Here is an 18,810-nt window from a genome sequence, read left to right on the forward strand (position 1 = left end):
GTTATTTTAACAGTATCTCATATAATAGAGACTAAAAAATAAAGGAAAAAAAACGGTGACAGGGCGGAACTGTTCTTTGATGTTTAACGTTTCATGGGGACAGCTGATGATGAAGGAATTCATCGAGCAGCGCGGTGCATGTTGGGTACGGGTAGTCAGTGACCGGGTAGCCGGTCTTCCGAAGGTGCTGGCTGGGGTCCATTGCTCTGAACTGTCCTCTTCGCCTCTCCGACTTGTTAAGCGGGCGGTTTGGCAGGAAAAGGCAGGCGTGTTGTGATACTGTCACATCTGCGTAACTGCTGGCTGTTCATGGTCAGGGTCGACGTGTGTTGCGGAGCGGTTGTTTATTAAAAACTCTAGGGGCTGCTGCAGCTTTTGATAATCGTAGTTTACAAAGTCGTGGGAACTTGGGTTAAGCCCGTTGAATCGATTAATTCAAGCAGTTTGTCCAAATGGAAGTGTTCTCCAGGCTGCTCTCTCGGAGTTGTCTATGGAGGACACTGGATCGAAGAGTCGTGGTCTCCGCCGTACTTCTCGCCCCCTGCTACGTCCGTAGACATCCATGCACTCGAAGCCTCGCCTTCCTGTGGCGGCGGACAGACTGGGTCGCTCACCGGGCCTGCCGTTGGCGGAGGTCGAGTCCCAACAGTATGTCTGCCTGGATTAATACTGCATACTTCATGCTATTCATGCTGGAATTTCAGAGCCTCCCATGCTTGGTGATTGGGTTCTAGGCGCTTCTTTAAGTGGAGGTTGCCTCTATAAAAGTCGTGTCATGGAGAGGTATCATCGCGGTTTACCTGTTGTATGAAGAAATGTTATTCTGTTTTTAAAAGCACATTCTGTATTTCTTTTGTCAGTTGTCTTCTGTCGCCATAGAGCAATGGAGACGTCACAGGCTGCGCTGTCAAGCGTGGTACCCGTGTTTTCAGTTGTAAGTCTCAATGAACTTTATATTGGCTTCATATATATTATTTACACATGTTTGACTGAGCATCACTGTTGTCTCATGTTTCCATTGTTGGGGAATTTAAACCTCACCTCTGTCCTGTGTGTTCTTCCTGTGTTGTGTGAATTTTCTGCTGTAGTCCAAAGACTTGTATATAGGGTAATTGACATCGCCTCCCCCCCCCCCCCCCCCCCATACATCTGGCTGGCAATTGCAAGATAACTGTAATCTCGCACATAGAAATTATATTTTTTTTATTAAACTTGATGACTGTGTCCACATTGTCTTTCTTTTTGTTTGCAGATGAAATTTGACACGGAAGGGAATGTGACTTCATTTGGTGTGTGGAGGTCAATTTTTGTGTTATTGTCACCAAAATTTACTTGTACTCCATTTTAAATTGTCACGTAAATGGCCTTGAAATCAGACTTTAATATTTTGCATACGGTAGGCTACACAGAACCTTTGCAAAAGATTCGATTGTCCTCTCACTGGCTGTATTTCAGAGAAGAAAAAGACAGAGCTGTACCAGGACCTTGGCCTGCAAGCACGAGACCTGCGGTTTCAGCACACCACCAGCATCACTGGGAGGAACAACCTCATCATCATGCGCATGGAGGTCGGACATGCCCCTTGGAGCCCTGCTCCAACCTGGGCGCGATTTTCACAGTGGTGTGTAACTGGCCATGTTTGTGTATTGTGATCTTCAGCTGCTCGTATCTGTTTGGCCCACAGTCTCTGAAGGCCGTGGTGACGCCGCACGTCCTGCTGATCCTGGACTTCCGTGGTTTGGGGCTGGAACGCTGGCTGCTGTATGAGTTGGCCCCGCAGCTGGCGGGAGAGGGACCCCTGGCCACCTACTCTCTGCCTTTCGAATTCAGAGTCATTGAAGCTATACTACAGCATCGAGTGAGGCCCTCATTATCTTATTTACCTAATTCCAACCAGATGGTTTTCATATTTGAATGATAGATGGATAGATTTATGTGGTGCTTTTCAAGACACCCAAAGAGCTTTGCAGAATCAATGGGGATCCACTTCAACCACAACCCCTGTGTATCACCTACATGGATGAAGCGATGGCAGCCATTCTGCACCAGTACACTCCCCACACAGTAGCTAAGGTGGATAAGGGGCAGGAGAGGATTCACCAGTTAGATACAGGGGATTATTAGGAGGCCAGATTTGATAGGACCACAGTGCACAATTTCAGCCAGGATACCGGGGTACCACCCCTACTCTTTAGGAAGATGCCCAGGGGTCTGTTATGACCTCAGAGAGTCAGGAGCTCAGTTTTACGTCTCATCCAAAGGACGGCACCATTTTTACAGCATAGTGTCTCTATCTCCGCACTGGGGCACTGGGATCCACACAGACCACAGGATGGGCTCCGCTATTGGCTACACCAACACCTCTTCCAGCAGCAGTCCAACTTTCCTAGTTGGTCTCCTCGCCCCAAAACTGAACAGGCCCAAACCTGCTTAGCTTCAGGTGGTTCATCTCAGACATTCTACTCAGAAAAATGTGCTTTTATGCTTTTCAGTTTGCTGTAGTTTCAGAGCTTATGTGTAAATAAACACAATTAAGATCTTTATTATCAAGGATTGTGCTTGATGTCAGGAGAAGAATAATGGTTCTTCCTATCCGCAGCTGAGTAACCTGCAGACCCGGCTGAATGAGGTACAGCCACTCATCCTGGACACGCTTGAGTCCCTGGTGGATCCGAAGCTCCTCTCTGCAGATCGCAGCCAGCTGCACGTGCTCCTGCAGAACAGCAAGAGGTAAACATGCGCATGCGTCCGCTCCAGCATTGTGTGCTTTGTGTGAGCCTGACGTCGGTAATTGGGCGTGTGGTCTGACTGCCGCCTCTCTGCCCCAGCCTGTCAGAGCTGGAGACGGACATCAAAGTCTTCAAGGAGTGTCTGCTCAAGATCCTGGACGAGGATGAGCTCATTGAGGAGCTCTGTCTAACCAAGTGGACGGACCCCCAGGTGTTGTAGGTGAAACTTTATGACACTTCTTTGTAAGGTTTGCCCTTTAATGTGTGTTTAATATGCACGGAGAAACACAAAAAAAGTCTTAGGCAGTCCAAAGAAATGTTTAAAGCTGTTTATCTGGGTAGCAAGTGTACTTTGGCTTAGAACAAAAAACACGATTTAACATCAGAACATGTGCAAGAGTAACACAATAAAAACTGGTAATAAATTCTTCTGTTTTCTAAAAAGTTACTGATATCTAGTTGGATGGCTAGATGAACGCCGCTTCAGTTCCCAAACTTCTCCTCAGGGACACCTCAGCCGTTCCATGAGTTTATTTGTAAAAGTTTGTAATTAAATAGATTTTAAAAGTCAGTGGCAGATTGACTAGCTGTATGAGGTGTGCTGGTGGCCAAGTTACAGATGACATGGCTGGAAATACTGGGGTGAGTTTAGCAGAGGTTCTGAAACGGCTAAGCTGACACACTTTGACAGGCATAATATCATAGTTTTACACCGACACGAGGATAATCTGAACATCATTTTCTTTGCCTGCCTAAGACTTCTGCGCAGTACTGTATCAGCCCAAGTATTTAAGCCGCAAAAACAGAGAATAGTTTACTACGCGACTCCCATACTGTGTGTCCCCATTGCCGTGTGTGACTCTGTGAGTGACTCCCTCGCCTGTCCCTCTGGAGGCAGTGAGGAGAGCAGCCAAGGCATTGACCATGCTGATGAGATGGAGCTGCTCCTGGAGAACTACTTCATGCAAGCGGAGGATCTGGGCAACAAGACTCGAGAGCTGAAGGGGCTCATTGATGACTGCGAAAGCGTCATCTTCATCAACCTGGATAGGTCTCTTCCCCGTTTTTGCTTTTACATTTTTGAGCAGCGTCATTCGCAGTCACAGGATAATGAAATTACAATCATAAATGTCCGCATTGATATACAATTACAGAAAGCATAAAGATTGAGTGAGAACGTTGGTGTAGTGCAGTGTTTCTCAACCCATTCCTTAAGGACCTCCCAACGGTCTACATTTTCGCTCCCAGCACACTTGTATCAGTTATTTTGTATTCTTGATTGTTTGGTTCAGGTGTGCAGGGAGCAGGAAGGGAGCAAAAATGTGGACTGTTTGGGGGTCCCCCGAGGGTTGGGTTGGCTAACACTGGTGTTGAAGACTTGCACTGCCTGACACTCTTTCATAAGTCTAATGTTTCATAACTTCTGGATTTCTCTTCTTGACAAAAAAGTCACCGGAACGTAATGATGCGTCTGAACCTCCAGCTCACCATGGGCACCTTCTCGCTCTCCCTCTTCGGCCTAATCGGGGTGGCCTTTGGTATGAACCTCGAGTCTTCCTTTGAAGAGGTACGTGCAATATTCACACCATCCTGGACAAGGCTTTGGGGGGGGGGGGGGGTCGGTCGTCTGAATTTACTCCCATTTTCTGTAATGTCTATTTCTAGGACTTCAAAACTATTTGTACTTGCAAAAATAATTTAGACCAGCTAATTCACATATGCTCAATTAAGTTCACAGAAAGTTTTAATGGCAACATCAGACTATCTTCTACATGATTTGGCCTATTCCCAAGTTCACTGCCGTTTCGCATAGAGAAAAAAGAAAGCGGTAGAGTGGATGGAGAGTAACCTTTGTCTTTTACTCTGTCTGTAGGATCCCCGTGTTTTCTGGCTGGTGACAGGCTTCATGTTCCTGGGCAGCGGACTGATTTGGAGGCGGCTGCTGTCATTCCTGGGCCGGCACCTTGTCCCATCCTCTCCACCCACGGTATCGCCCATCGCTTTATTTCATGGTTATTCAGTGTTCAGTTTGTTGCCATGGAGATCTCTGTCCACTGATTGGTGCTTTTTTTTTCCCTTTTTTTTCCCCCTCCCACTGAAGATCCCACCCGTGTGGAAGAGGGGTCAGGTGAACAGCCTCAGAGGGGCTGAGTCTAGGGCTGGGGTGAAATGAGGGCTTCTCATTGGAGAACGCCATACATCGCTAGCCAATCAAAGCTGCTCTCACGCTGCTGGGGAAATAGAGCTTTGTTTTCTAGCCATTTGTGAGTGGGGAAAAAAAACTATTTCACAGTGATTATAACCAGTAATCACTACTGACAGCCAAAGAAGGTTTCTGTTATGTGTTCTGTAACTGTACTTATTTTAATTATGAATATTTTTGTTTTGTTAAAATGTTTTTATATCTATAGATTACCCACTAAAGCACAAGTCCATTCTTACCTTTGGCCAGTGAGAATATTAAGGAATTGGATACATTCAAGAAAACATAATTCTTGATAAAGACATTCTAATCCCACAGTATTTTCCACATTTCTAAAATGTTCACTTAGGCTTGTAAAATGTCTGTGTTGATGGGAGGGACACCAGTTTCCCTTTGGTAATCTGTTGTCTCTGTGAAATGTAATTAACACCTTATTTATGTGCCTCTGCGGTAAAGGTACTGTTGCACCTCAGCAATTATTCGTTTTCATCTCTCTTGTAGTCGAGATATTTGCAGTTCTCGTTTGACAAATTTATCTGTCAAAACAGTGAGTGATGCTTTCGCCTCAGGCTAGAAACAGAGTTATCCAGTTGTTGGGTCGTATGTGCGAGTTGCAATGCAATAAATTGCGATGACATTGTGTGTCATTCAAATGTAGTGTAACTGGAGCACATAATGTTGGGTACAGTTTTATCCAAGTCATTGTTTCTCACACTGATCTCTGGGGACCTCCCAGCGGTGAGGGAGCAAAAATGCGGACTGTCTGGCAGAGTGCTGGGGGGTGAGCAAAAATGTGGACTGTCTGGGGGTCCTCGAGGCCCGCGCTGGGAAATACTGGTTTAAGTATTACATATTGTTGTCCTGTATGTACTGGACATGTTTTAGGAACTAAAATAAGATTATGGGGAATGAATGTTATAACAGTAGTGTACTGGTTATTAACAGCGTGTGTACTTGTACCCCCAATGGCAAATTGTTTTTGTTGAGCTTATCTTTCAGAAAGTTATCCGAAGCTGTACATGAAATGCGACACTGAGATTCAAATGACATTATTTTCTGAATAAAAGTGATAAAATACTTAAACTGAAATTTTACTTCCAAATCATTCACTTGCATAACAGGTGACCACTCTTCTGATTATGGTGGCGTGATATGGCGGCTTTTTCATACAGAAAATCCGTTGTATTAAAATACTGCATTTCCCAAGGTTACGCACTATGAGAATTGCTAAATTATAGCTATAACAACATATACAACCAACCGGTTTGGACTTATAATTCTGGAGCATGCACTTTTTTTGCAGTGGTGTTAGATACGTCCCCTTAAAAACTGTCACTCTGGGACATTCTCTGCCGGCGCGGAATGACGTCGAAGCAGACGGTTTTAGTACCAGCCAATGAGAGCAGCGGAAGTGAGTCCCGCCTCCCGTACCGCGCGTGCTCTTATCCCATAATTCCTGTACTGGGGTATACTGTGGACTTTGTTTTCCGTAAAGGTACATGGTTACTTTGATATCTCTTACTTTTAGCAATTATTTGCAGTTACGATATTCCTAAGTAGAACGCTATGTGTGTAATGTTCGTATATGAATCTTGTAACACAGAAACAAATCTGACTTCAATGAGGTACACATAAGATATTCTTCGAATAGTAATCTTGATATATTGTACCCTGGGGGTAACAGTTAATTCATGAAACGTATTATTGAATAATGCAAAGTTTTAAAATTAACATTTTGTTCTGTGTAATTCGGGATTGCCAACTCTCCCGCGTCCGGCGTGACACTCAAGTTTTATACTTCAGCGCTCAGACAAGAAATCTTCCGGCATATCTATATTATTCCATTATAAACTTAAAATTAGCTGCATCAGAATCGTTGGGGCAGTTTGCAAACCCTACAGACCAACGATTCTCAACCCATGCGTCGCGGAACGTCCTGAATGGGTCGCGAGGCAGAGTTGGAAATGTAAGCATTTTAAAACCAGCAAGCTCCTATGCTGATCCACAATCAGATTTCCCCAGCCTCAATCCTAGAATTAACCTGTATGAATGGGTCAACGGCTGCAGCTGCCTAGCGTAAAAATAACGAGCATTTACCCAATCCAAGAAGCCAAACCACAAATGCTTAGTTTAAAATTCACTGTCACATGCAGTCGGATTTGCTCGATAGGCATTGTTTGGCGTGACTTTCTTAGTGCCCTGCGTGTTTCATCATAGCTCTAATTTAAACCTATACTTGATATAGGGTCGCGACTCAGCTGGCATGATAAAAAATGTGTTTTGGTACAAAAAATGTTGAGAACCACATCTACAGACTACTTACAAATTATTAAAACTATTACATACATGCGTGCAGACTGGTCTCAAACAGAAAATCTCACAACAGCCAGCTGACCAAAGTTGGTGACACTAATGATTTTGCACTCTCAACTGAAGTGTTACCTATACAATACATCACTTCCGATCCCTGCTAATAAAACATACCAAAGTCCTGCACCCGTTTACTACACATGTACAGTAGCTTTTGGTTCCTCTTAAGTATAACAGCATAGCTAGTAGGCGGCAAAGCCTATATTCTAATGTTTGCTATTGAATGATATTTTTAAACTGTTCTAATGGTCCTCTTAGGAAAGCATCTGTTCTGCTGTGCTTTGAAGAGAACATGAGTGTTCAGAAGGACAGAGTGATGGCCGTCAGCGAGTGGGACGAACGCTGGCAGACCGGAAGAATCGGATTCCATCAGCTTCATGTTCACAAGTAAAATAAGGCGCCAGTTTTTTTTGTATGGCGTATTTTAAAACAACCAGTGGTCGACCAAAGCACTTTACACAGAAACAGGAACACATACAACAGAAATTACCACGCCATACCTCATACTGTCAAAACTCAACATGGCTGAACAAATGCTCCGTACCGTGTACTTTACTGGAATGCTTCAGTAGATGTCCTCGCTTTGCAGGATGCTGCAAGAATGCATTGACAGGGTTCTTTGTGGCCGAACAGGGGTCCGGTTTTTCTTTCCTCTCTGTGGAAAGGCCGTCGACATGAAATGGTAGGTAATTCCCATAAATAAGCCAGGAAATATGTATTTGAAATTTCATAAACAAACAATCAAGTGGGGTAAGTAACCGTCTCTCATCTCTCTCTTACCAGGCTTGCAGATATGGGCCATTCTGTGGTGGGGGTGGAAATTTCTGAGATGGGTATCAAGCAATTCTTTGAGGACCACAATATGACCTACACTGAGGAGACAGTGCCTGCTATCCCAGAAGGCAAGCTCTTCAAGGTAGCAGCAGAGCGACTACCTCCACTGTTAAGTAACTGTTGAAACATTTGCACCACTGTTACCTTGAGGGGTTGTTGAGTCTTACCCTGCAGTATTTTATCATGCTTCAGGGTTCCTCAGGTAATCTGTTCTCCCCCTGCATATGTCCTATGGAATCTCCCACTTTGTACCCATGGAAACATCTGGTTTGGGCCAGTCCCTATGAAACACTTGTCCTGTGTTCTCCTTAGACACGTGTTTGTTTTTTATCCACAGAGTCCTGATGGAAAGATCTCTCTATATCAGTGCAGTATTTATGACTTTTCCAGGTATGAGTTACCGCAAAAATATGAATGGAAAAAAATGCATTGACTTGCTTCTTTGTGACTGAACTGAACCACCGGATTCCGATTTGTTTTTAATCTATTTAATCAACTGTATTCCTTGATTTGAAATTGAACTTTCCAAGTATAGCATCATGTTGATGTTTTCGTCATGTAGAGGTAACTAAAAATGCAAAGTTAACTCTTGTGAGTGATGTAAACCATTGAGGGAAGCCTTTTTGCAGAAGCGATGGCCTCCCGTGTCCATCTATGGTCCTTCAGTTCTGTTGCAGGACAGTTTGGAGGGATCTGGGACAGGGGTTCCTTGGTGGCCATAAACCCTTGTGACAGAGAAAGGTATATGACAAAACTCACTCTGGCTGTGCAAATTTAAACGGAGAATTTAGCATGGAAAGTATAATCAATAAGCCTCCCTGTGTATCGAAGGTATGCCAGCATTTTACTTTCCCTAATGGACAAGGACTGCAGGTATCTCCTGGACACGTTACTGTACAACCCTGAGCTGTTTGGGGGTAAGAGCTTCAATCTGCCCCAAACAAATATGGCTTTTACAGAGTGGTATTATTAAGGTCCTCGCCAGTGCAGGATTGTCTGTGTCTCGCTTTATTTACCTGCAGGTCCACCCTTTGCTGTGTCAGATGAAGATATAAGGACTTTATTCGGTAAGATAGTCGCCAGGGCTGCTCTCACCAAGAGTAATGTGACCGTGACTGTGTATGATAGAAGTGGTACCAAGAAATATATACAGGAATGAAGCATGATCATATGTTTTCCGACGAAGACTTTTCCTTGCATAACCAAAAGGAAGATGAGAATGTCGCCGTTGTGTTCTGTGAGCCGTGTGTGAGTTTAGCTGACGTCAGTGTGCTCTATTTCAGGAAGTGCCTGTGAGGTGCAGTTACTCGCGTCTCAAGATGCGTTTGAAGAAAAGCACAAGGCATGGGGGCTGGACTATTTGACGGAGAGAGCGCATCTCCTGACCCTAAAGAGCAACTAAGCTCCTCTGCTTAACCTCCTCCTAATGGGTCTGGTTGTAATCATAGCTACTCGGACAAAATTGTGAACATTCCTACTAAAATTGAATCTTATTTAGGATACGACTGGCATTAAAACCATTAAAACTTTACAGTTGTTGATTTAATATGAAATACTATGTCAGCAACACAAGCTGGTACTGTAAACTGCTACTGGAATTACAGACTAGGTGTGGAAATGTGTACTCTGATGTATTTTAGTAATAAGGCTAAAGATATTGACAAAAAGAATGCTTTACACCTCCGACTGACGTGTCTCAGTTGACAATCCAAGATGATTGTTTTCTAAGTAGTGAAGTCCAGGACCGGGGAAAATTTGCCCAGCCCCCCCCCCCCAGCGACAGTCCTGCTCCTGGGGGTCGTTAGGTGCCATCACTTGTGGCTACAGCCCCGAGTATATTAGCCCCGATGCCAATCTTCCTAAAAACAAAAAGTCAAACCCCCAGGTAAACGTGACAGCCCCCACCTGAGAGAGAGAGAAAGAAATAAAGCTTTATTAATCCCTCGATAAGGTTCCTCTCTGTTCCTGCTTATAGTTACGTGTCCTGCCGTGATATCAGTTAATTTCCCTGCATTGAGTGGGAAAATTACAAATGTGCCTCATGCCGTCACCAATCCAACGAGGACGGTAATTGCTGGTAGAATTTGAATTTAAGGCTCGTCATACTGTTCATTATACACTAGTGCTTTGTCACAAGGTTGACTGACTCATAGTCCGTCTTGGTTAATTGATTTATACCGGCCATATTCTCATTTCAACTGCCAGCAATTTATTGGCTTCATAGTTAAATTTGGTTTCATTGGAATAGCCACGCTATTTATAATGAAAATCCATCCATCCATTTTCCAAACCGCTTATCCTACTGGGTCGCGGGGGGTCCGGAGCCTATCCCGGAAGCAATGGGCACGAGTCAGAGAACAACCCTGGATGGGGGGCCAGCCCATCGCAGGGCACACTCACACACCATTCACTCACACATGCACTTTATAATGAAAATGCACAAGGTAATTTCTGTACATTTATGAAAGGTTTTACTTTAAATATTTTTCAACAAACCGCAGCAATTTATAATTTTGAATAAATGGCAATATAATTTTAAACATACGTGCTGATGTCAGGGAAAAACACCAAGGACCTGTCATTACAAAACCATCAGAATCGACCAGCGTTTTGATTTAGAATAGGCTCACTTTGCATAATGTTTGTTAATAAAATAATTTTGGTAGTAGGTGTATTTTGCTCAGAAAGAACAAGAACAAATTTTAAAATTACAACATACGCAAATGAATAGTATCAATAAAATTTGCTGATATATTGTTTAATGGCTATAGCAACAAGTCTGCTAATCTTCTTCAGGGGCACCCAAACCATTCCGCGTATATATTAGTTAAAATTAACAACCAGCTCAAATATTTAGTTACATAATTACTCACTGAGGCACTGATTAGACAAACAAGTTTGGGTAAACGTGGACTTAAATTGGCGTATTTCAGTTATTGGCGTATATTTCACATCAGTTGGTCTTTAAATCGGATTCTTCAGGATTTAGATCCCGTCCTTTGAACCCCGAACCTGAGATCCTGCCGGTTGCCTGGCAACTGACGTCACTAAACAAATGCAGGCTTCAGTTGGGTCGATTTCAGAACGAAAGGGTTCCGTTCGGGTTCCGAAGCGAAGTGGCAATGGCCAAACTGGTAATGATGAATCCGCCACTTTGGTCTCCTGTTATACGCTACTTCTCAACTTGTTTGTACTACTTTGGCTTGTTTGTAAAGGTGTTATATGGAAGCGCTGTACTGCACGTTTCCCTCGGTTCTGTAGCTGTAAATTAGTTTCTTCTCTTGTTATGTTTCGGGCCGTAATTTTACAGATCGGCATTCCTCCAGATGGGACGTGGAGCTGGAGCGATGAAACGAAAACTCTCGTGTTTTTACGGTAATTAAGTAACCTGATCATCATGCATCGAATTACTCTTACAGACTATGGTGAAAAATGTGGCTTTTTTGTTTTTTAATTTGTTGTGTCTGTCATTTATAATTCTATGCATCTTCTTCTTTAGCTCAAGTGATAACGATGAAATTACAGAAAATGTGAAGACCAATCTCATGCATACCCCTGAGTTTACTGGCAAAAGACTTGAAAGGTATATTCATCTATTTAAGTGACGAATCTATATCGCTTTAAATGACCCATAAGATACCGAATATTTTCATAATAGATACATCAATAACTCGTCACATACCGACATGTGGTCTAATGCAGTTCCGGTCACCTGAATGGGTAGTGTCCATATCGAAAAGATAATTGTGATTCACTGGTAAAATTAATCCATGATTAAGTTTTTCTCATTGTACTAAGGTCTGTACGGTCCTCAGCCTTGGCTTCGAAGGGTCACGGTGGCACTTGTGTTCCAGAGGAGCGAAGTAACATTGGCCAAGTAGCGGGGAATATTTACTTAAAGAAGTACCAGTCAGACTGTGTCACCATTGAGCACATTAAAGGCAGGTATCCCTGTGGGCAAGCCTCTATCTCTTCATTTTATACGATGAAATAAGTTTTACTTTATTGATCCCACGGGTGAAATTCTTGAATTTTATTATGTCTTGTGTATTAATATTTCACATTATCTGATATCAGTGCAACATCTTATTAATGGACTGAATATATTATTCCTATCAGTGATATTCACAGACTTTTTGAGGGGCAGGTGCTCGAACAGGGGGACATAGGGGCGTGGCTGACTGAGGGAGGAATTTACATCATTGTCTGTTATCGAATAAAAGACAACTGGGATATGAGGGGAGGTACTTTGGGGAGACTTTCAATATGAAATATTTCAGTACCTAATGTCAAAGTAATAGTGCCAAATATACAGCTCTGAAAAAAAATAAGACCACAGAAAGAAAATCAGTTATACTAATTTCTCAGTTTATGGGTATGCACCTGTATAAAATATACTTTTTAATTTTTTTTTGCAAACTCCAGCCTGGTTTTTCCCTGCTTCACACTGATGAAGGGCTTCTTCCTTGCTTTATGGGACTTAAGTCCTGCTTCTCGGGGCACTTTACACCATTGAATGTTTCCCATTCTTTCTGAAGGTCACTTGAGGTCACCTCCCCACTGCCGGATAAATTAACGGTCATCTCTGGCAGTACAAAGTCGTTTCTGCCCTCTGCCTGGCTGGTTTTTGGTCATTCCCAGTGCCTCCTGCTTCACCTTACTCTTGTGTACTGCAATCTTAGAAACTTTGAGCCTGGAAGCAACCTACTACTCAGTGTAGCCTTATGCCAGCAGAACCATGATTAAAGTAGAATTAAATAATTCAGATTTTTAAAATCTATAGAGTGCATGGTCTTTTAATATTTCCATGGGCACCTGCTTTTTCTCCATCTCTTCATTATGGTTGCAGAGGAGGCCCTCTCTCATCTGCAAAGGGAAAAATCTCAACGCATCCCGCCACACTTCCTGTCTCTGCTAAGGTGGGGAGTGATCGCCATTTATATTGCCGTACCCCCCGCCCCCTCCCATCTAGATGCTTACAAATTCTCTGGGTTTTCCCATGCCAGGGGTGATGCTCTGGATGACTTCCTGCGTGTCCTATTACTGTACCTGTCCTGCTTTTTTGAACGGAGGATGCTGGCCAAGAAGACCAAGACACGCATGGCGTGAGTGAAACACGACGCCCACCGTGAAACGGACGTGGAGTCGCCGGTCACATGTTCTCCCTGTGACCTCATTTACCAGTTTAAGGGAACAGAATTACGCAGTTTCATTCTTCAGTGTAATATTCCATGTTCCAGAGAATTATTCATACGAAATCCCTTTCTTTTAATCGTCCTACACTGCAGTCTGAAATCCTGAATTTCATTATATCTCTGTGTTCATAGCCCTTGATTGTCAGCGGCTTTAGAAGTCACAAAGTATCAACTCGACATTTCAGTTCCAGGAAGTAAGAATCCAGACCAAGATTTTGTTTTAACCAACCAGTTGAGTTCTCTGTGACTGTGACCCTTTATACTCAGTTGCTTGGGTTCTGGATTTTTTTTTTTTATCTAAGTGAAACCCTAATGAATCACGAAGGGTGTTTTTTTTTTTCCCCTCAGAGAGCAGAGTGTAACAGAACAGCAGGAGATGGTGGAGGCTGCTGCCAAGCTGGACCTGGCCCTAAAGCAGCTTGCCTCTTGCTATGCCAGCTTGATCCTAGGAGCGAGTCTGCCGCAGCACCATCACATGGCATGCGGAAGGTCGGTGCTCCGAATCCAGGGCTCTGGGATTAAAGTAACAGCTGATCAGAAGGAGTGACACTGCGTTAGGGAGCATATGCGCACTGCTGGACGTTCATGATGTATCTGATGCACATGGTCAGACTGACCAGCGGTGCCAGTGGTTAGATAAGCAGGTTTGTGACGGGCAGCACTGGAGCCACCGAACATTATGCACTGGAACATATGGTGCAGTGTTTTTTTTTTTTCTAGTCTAGCTGGCAGGCTGCTTCCAGTTACCTGAGGGTGCAGATATCTTTCAAAATACTACAAATAATATAAATACATTATATACCTGTACACAATATATGACTATATAATTAAAAGGTGTAGAAGAGACAGGCACCATGCACTGAATACATCAAGCTGTTCTGAGTAATAATGTATCTAAAGTTTAAAGTTGGAAGGTTGTTAATTTAATGCTTACATACTTGGAGGAACCGTGATGAAATCTGTGGCTGCCAGTAGTTTTAAATGAACACGTGATGGGAGCAACGCCTAAGATGAGTAGAAACAGAAAATATGATGCAGGTTATCTGCAATGCTGTGTGTGTGTGTGTGTGTGTGTGTGTGTGTGTGTGTGTGTGTGTGTGTGTGTGGGGGGGGGGGGTCAGAAAAACTTTATTTTATTGTGACCTGTTGTTTTTTTTGTTCAAATGTGAAAATTGATACGTGTGTGTGTTTGACACCAACAGGAGCAGAACATCATCGACTTTCAGAGACAGGCAGTTCTTTGAAGTGAGTACGGGAAGTTATCGCGGAACAAAAGCCAGACCACGATTCGTGCCAAGGATTCGGCCGGCTGAGACCCTCGCTGGCTGGGCTGCTCCGGTCAGTCAGATTGGATTTATGTTAAGAAGCGTGCATTTGTCTCAGTGGGTGTACAGCTTCATCTGTTATTCCGCCTGGCTGACGTTCGGACGAAAGGACCTGCTGGGGATCCAGCAGGAGGTGGGGAGATTGATGCGCTCCGATACCTTCAACCCTGCTCTGAGAGTGAGGAGGAGTGGAAGCGTGGAGGAGCCCATCTGCAGCACCTCCCAGGGAGAAGCAGGGGTCGAAGGTCATACCCTGCCACATCCGCACCAGAGGTATGAAACAGCACTCATGTGCTCAGCTACTGTTAACTCTACATGGGAATACCCAGTTTCATCTTTTTAAATCTATATCTAGGTTATGATTTATTGCCTGGCAAATTGCTCTCTCAGGTGGCATGGTGGTGCAGTGGTTAGCACTGTTGCCTCACACCTTTGGATCTGGGTTCGAGTCTCCACCCTGACTCTATGTGTGTGTGCTCTGTCATCGTGGGGTTACCTCTGGTTATCCCTCAGTCCAAAAATATGCTAAGGTGGATTGGAGTTTTCAATTTGCCCGTATGTGTGAGTGTGCCCTGTGATGGGTTTGGCACCCTGTCCTGCCTTGCACTTGTGACCTGGGAAGTAGATGGACGGACGTTTCCTTCTCCCACTTTGTCTAGTCCTCAGAAGTTCTCAGCTATTCAACCTGCAGGCTTTCAGAGGTCTGCGTGCCCTGAATCACTCTTGCCTGACAGGAGGAAGCCCGAGAAGAGACCTGCTTTCAGCAGAATCGTGACACAGTGTTCTCCTCTTCTGGTGGCCTTGCTCCCCTCAGCCGCCCCGTGCCCGTCTGCCGCACTGCTGCCTCCGACAGCGCCCCCCGGTGGAGCCTGTGATATGGAAGCCCTGAAAGAGCAGCTCGCCTCTCAGCTGGCTTCTGCCAGGTAACACATGCATCACTCACCGCCACTGAAGCTCATGACTCTCAGTTAACCTTGCAGTGTTCAGAGTCACATTTTATATTTTAGCTTGATGCCTCCCAGGGTTGGGGGGTGGCACATCCACACTGCAACTGGCTGAATTAGTTTCCAATACTTTCTAGGCGCTTTTCCACAGCACCAAGTACTGTACTTTTGCTATAGTACTTTTGCTATAGTACTTTTGCTATAGTACTTTTGCTATAGTACTTTTGGTACTTTCCCTTTTTCCATTGTGCACCAGTACCAAAGGTTCCAGGACCAAGTGTGAAACCAGCTGGGGTACATTTTTTAGTATTTGGGGTGGAACGTTAATATGCTTAAATGACTATGATCCATGATCCATGCCCCCCTCCGCCTTGGAGTTAGCGAAGGTGTCAAGCTCTGCGAAGTAGAAAATCCAGCTGGACGGCAGTAGGTTCTGGTGCTAATGAAGCATGTAATTCCACACCTTCCAAGGACAGTGTTCTTTCTCTCCAGTGGGTCCTGTTAATGGCTGGATACTTATTTAATGCACAGAGTCACTTTCTGTTGTTGTGTTATACAAAGATGGGTGTGTTAAACCGGGGGTGTCGTCAGGGACCTGCTGAATAAGATACCTCTACCCCCTGCATAAAGCCTTACACTCACCTCCACCCGTATCCCTACTGTAGGTTTGGTATCCTGGGAACGCCTCTACATCAGGTCAGCAGCACCACTTTCCAGCCTGTGGGAGAGGATGATGAAGAAGCTGATGAGGAAGAGCTGGAAGAGAAGGAAGATGATGAATAGAATGGCAGGATGTCGCTAGAGTGACATTCAGACAGAATGACACCTGCGTCCAGCATTCCTGCGGCCTTCCAGATGGCCCACAAAAAGTTTAGTAACTCATAAATGCATAAATATATGTACAGGGCTGGTTTTGGAGGACGTCAAGTGTGGTTACAGCAGTCTCTTGCGTGATATCTCGCAGTGATCTTTGTATCTCTCCTTTGTCGTATGTTTTTGTACCGTGTTTTTACTCAAAGCTGTACTAAATTCCAAAACACTTCACTCGTCAAGCAACCAAAACAGCTTACGGAGCTTTTCCAGATCGGGGGGGGGGGGGGGGGGGGGGGGGCGGTGACGAGACACATGCAGGCTTCTTAACATAAATCCAATCTGACTGACCGGAGCAGCCCAGCCAGCGATGGTCTCACAACACTTACCATCCAGCTGTCTTTTGTATTACTTTGTGTTTAATATTCGGTTTTGTTTTACGCCTACGGTCCCTGACCTGATTTGTATTTCATATTGATTTCAGTTATTTGCCACTTGGGGGTGCTGTTGCTGCAGGCAGAGCAGCGAACGGGGTGTTTGACTTTGCTAAACTGAATGAGCGATCTTCACATCTTGAACATCCTAAAGTGAATGCATCATCTCCACAAATGCGTAGCAATATTACTAATGATCTATCTTTTGACCACTGCTGACCAAGACAACTTCCTTATTGCGCCTGCATCCACTCCCATGGAGTCTACACCAAAGTGACAGCTTAGTTTTTTTTGTACCAACGATATTATATAAAGCACGATATAAAGTACCCTTCATAATACAAGAACGCGTGATTTAATGTAATGTCATGAATTGTTCATCGAGGTAAAATGTCGCTTTTTTTACACGCGCCCGTCGGATCCAATCATAAACCTGTCACGAACCTGTTTTTGCTACATGCAATCAACCGCAGTATATAAACAGTCACTGAAATTTCACACAAACCATGGAGCCAAGGCCATGTGGTCCAATGATATCATGCATCTTTGGATTCAAATGGTTTTGATGGCATTTTAACTGGATTAATGAGGGTGTTTAGGTTTTAATCAGGCCGGTAATTGAGTAGTGAGAGCTAATTTTCCCCTCGACGATGTTAGCTCTCCCTCTAACTGATGGGGCGCAGAAAAAGCTAAAAATAAGTTCCGGGAATCGAGGGAAAAATTAGCACGACGAGACGTGTTGGTTTGGCAAGGAGACGAAGCTGTCTCTCAAAGCCAGTCCTTTCCATAGATCAGGGACCCGCAGACCGCGGTTTACGGCCGCTAGGAAGACAACAGGGACCTGCAGAGGGTGGGTGTTAGGCTGCCTCTTACACCAGGAAGCCTCACTGCAGATGATGCTTCAGCGGCTGCAAAGGTCCCATAGGGGATTCGGAGGCTGCCTCTTCTGGCAGCTCTTTAATGATATGAAGCTTAGTCCGTTTTATTTTTATGGGAATAAAACAGCTGTCACATTAAAATCCTCCTGGAGCTGTCAGAATGACTCTCAGGTTGCTAAATGGCACCGAACAAAAACTGTCAGTGTTTGAAAACGTTTTCCTTTATCAAATTTTATGCCTTTCATAGATCTAATAACAATTCACTAAAGAAAGCGACGGATTTGAACGCTTTTATGATTGAGGTTCAGTTCCACTCTTATCCCATTCATACAGCACCGGTGGCTCAAACTGCATGGCCAAAACACTAACCTGTTACACATGGGTCTAGCAAATAACTAAATGAATTAAAAAATTTATAAAAACCGGAATTTTTAATAGACCCTGTGGCTGGTGCTTGTTATGTCTTACTTTAAGTTAGGCCTGCATACTGCGCTTGGTTAAACAGTTAGTTTAGCCAAACAGTCCAATTCCAGGTTATGTGGTTACCCTAGCTGGAGTTGATGTGACGTCACGGCTCTGAGATGGAAGGGTACCCTGTGTAAAGTGTGTCTCTTTCGTCCCATGATTCAAATCCGCATCTGAACTGGACTAAACAAACAATGAATAATACAATAAATAAACTGTCGAATATTAACGCGCTAATTGCTCGTTTGCGTTATGGCTGCTTGTCCATACGCCTGTCCCACATTACCTGAATTCAAGTTCCTCAAACAACGAATATAGCTCCGAAAAAGATATTCTATGCTCTGTACATTATATTTGCGCGTACACTACCTCCCACACTGCGCTCCTTCCCCACTGTATTTCACTGCTACATCACTGGTACAGCGCCCTCCGGCTCCTCAGTGAGTTGTGCTGTACTGCACTGCAGCAGGAAAATAGAGTGTGTTCACTCTCCATGGGGAGGAGGTGGAGCGACACCCACGCTGTTAGGAAAAGGCAAAATCTTTCTAATCCTGTCTGACTGACAGAGTGATTAAACCGGGTCAGTAGACGGTGTCGAGCTAGGTTCGGCGTTTGTTCCCAGT

At 44.2% G+C, this 18,810-nt stretch overlaps 3 protein-coding genes across 7 annotated transcripts; all 3 read left to right on the plus strand.

Moving 5' to 3' along the window:
• Nucleotides 1-21: 21 nt before the first annotated feature.
• Nucleotides 22-6,015, plus strand: mrs2 (magnesium transporter MRS2). Of its 2 annotated transcripts, XM_048993115.1 has the most exons (11): nt 22-648; nt 861-934; nt 1,253-1,289; nt 1,456-1,568; nt 1,685-1,858; nt 2,600-2,730; nt 2,829-2,945; nt 3,628-3,780; nt 4,179-4,296; nt 4,603-4,716; nt 4,831-6,015. In XM_048993115.1, exons 1-11 carry the CDS (start codon nt 453-455, stop codon nt 4,900-4,902), a joined length of 1,299 nt encoding a protein of 432 aa, XP_048849072.1. In that variant the 5' UTR covers nt 22-452; the 3' UTR covers nt 4,903-6,015. The 2 variants fall into 2 exon arrangements, with proteins under 2 accessions (XP_048849072.1, XP_048849073.1); XM_048993116.1 differs by lacking the exon at nt 22-648 and having other exon boundaries at nt 1,253-1,299.
• A 320-nt stretch (nt 6,016-6,335) lies between these two features.
• Nucleotides 6,336-9,667, plus strand: LOC125718882 (probable thiopurine S-methyltransferase). The gene is made up of 9 exons (XM_048993119.1): nt 6,336-6,427; nt 7,561-7,689; nt 7,892-7,984; nt 8,086-8,218; nt 8,474-8,526; nt 8,803-8,877; nt 8,968-9,053; nt 9,159-9,203; nt 9,420-9,667. The coding sequence occupies exons 2-9, from the start codon at nt 7,595-7,597 to the stop codon at nt 9,536-9,538; spliced, it is 699 nt and encodes a 232-aa protein (XP_048849076.1). The 5' UTR covers nt 6,336-6,427; nt 7,561-7,594; the 3' UTR covers nt 9,539-9,667.
• A 541-nt stretch (nt 9,668-10,208) lies between these two features.
• LOC125718879 (protein phosphatase 1 regulatory subunit 36) lies at nt 10,209-18,399 on the plus strand. 4 transcript variants are annotated; one of them, XR_007384963.1, is made up of 11 exons: nt 10,209-11,511; nt 11,636-11,719; nt 11,935-12,077; nt 12,986-13,055; nt 13,143-13,241; nt 13,680-13,820; nt 14,534-14,576; nt 14,715-14,929; nt 15,391-15,579; nt 16,266-16,469; nt 16,895-18,399. XR_007384963.1 is itself a non-coding variant. In XM_048993113.1 (11 exons), the coding sequence occupies exons 1-11, from the start codon at nt 11,259-11,261 to the stop codon at nt 16,381-16,383; spliced, it is 1,179 nt and encodes a 392-aa protein (XP_048849070.1). In that variant the 5' UTR covers nt 10,209-11,258; the 3' UTR covers nt 16,384-16,662. The 4 variants fall into 4 exon arrangements, 3 of the variants coding, with proteins under 3 accessions (XP_048849070.1, XP_048849069.1, XP_048849071.1); XM_048993113.1 differs by lacking the exon at nt 16,895-18,399 and having other exon boundaries at nt 10,209-11,270; nt 11,447-11,511; nt 16,266-16,662; XM_048993112.1 differs by lacking the exon at nt 16,895-18,399 and having other exon boundaries at nt 16,266-16,662.
• Nucleotides 18,400-18,810: the final 411 nt, after the last annotated feature.

This window comes from Brienomyrus brachyistius, chromosome 23 (genome assembly GCF_023856365.1).
Source record: "Brienomyrus brachyistius isolate T26 chromosome 23, BBRACH_0.4, whole genome shotgun sequence".
NCBI lineage: Eukaryota > Metazoa > Chordata > Actinopteri > Osteoglossiformes > Mormyridae > Brienomyrus > Brienomyrus brachyistius.

Bases quoted from the DNA above. Each gene is read 5' to 3' on its own strand.
- mrs2 (XM_048993115.1), top strand. From the start codon at position 453: ATGGAAGTGTTCTCCAGGCTGCTCTCTCGGAGTTGTCTATGGAGGACA. The intron at 2,731-2,828 runs GTAAACATGCGC...TCTCTGCCCCAG, and splicing joins CTCCTGCAGAACAGCAAGAG to CCTGTCAGAGCTGGAGACGG. The intron at 2,946-3,627 runs GTAGGTGAAACT...CTCTGGAGGCAG, and splicing joins TGGACGGACCCCCAGGTGTT to TGAGGAGAGCAGCCAAGGCA.
- LOC125718882 (XM_048993119.1), top strand. From the start codon at position 7,595: ATGAGTGTTCAGAAGGACAGAGTGATGGCCGTCAGCGAGTGGGACGAA. The intron at 8,527-8,802 runs GTATGAGTTACC...ATGGTCCTTCAG, and splicing joins AGTATTTATGACTTTTCCAG to TTCTGTTGCAGGACAGTTTG. The intron at 9,204-9,419 runs GTAAGATAGTCG...GCTCTATTTCAG, and splicing joins AGATATAAGGACTTTATTCG to GAAGTGCCTGTGAGGTGCAG.
- LOC125718879 (XM_048993112.1), top strand. From the start codon at position 11,192: ATGCAGGCTTCAGTTGGGTCGATTTCAGAACGAAAGGGTTCCGTTCGG. The intron at 14,930-15,390 runs GTATGAAACAGC...CTTGCCTGACAG, and splicing joins CTGCCACATCCGCACCAGAG to GAGGAAGCCCGAGAAGAGAC. The intron at 15,580-16,265 runs GTAACACATGCA...TCCCTACTGTAG, and splicing joins TCTCAGCTGGCTTCTGCCAG to GTTTGGTATCCTGGGAACGC.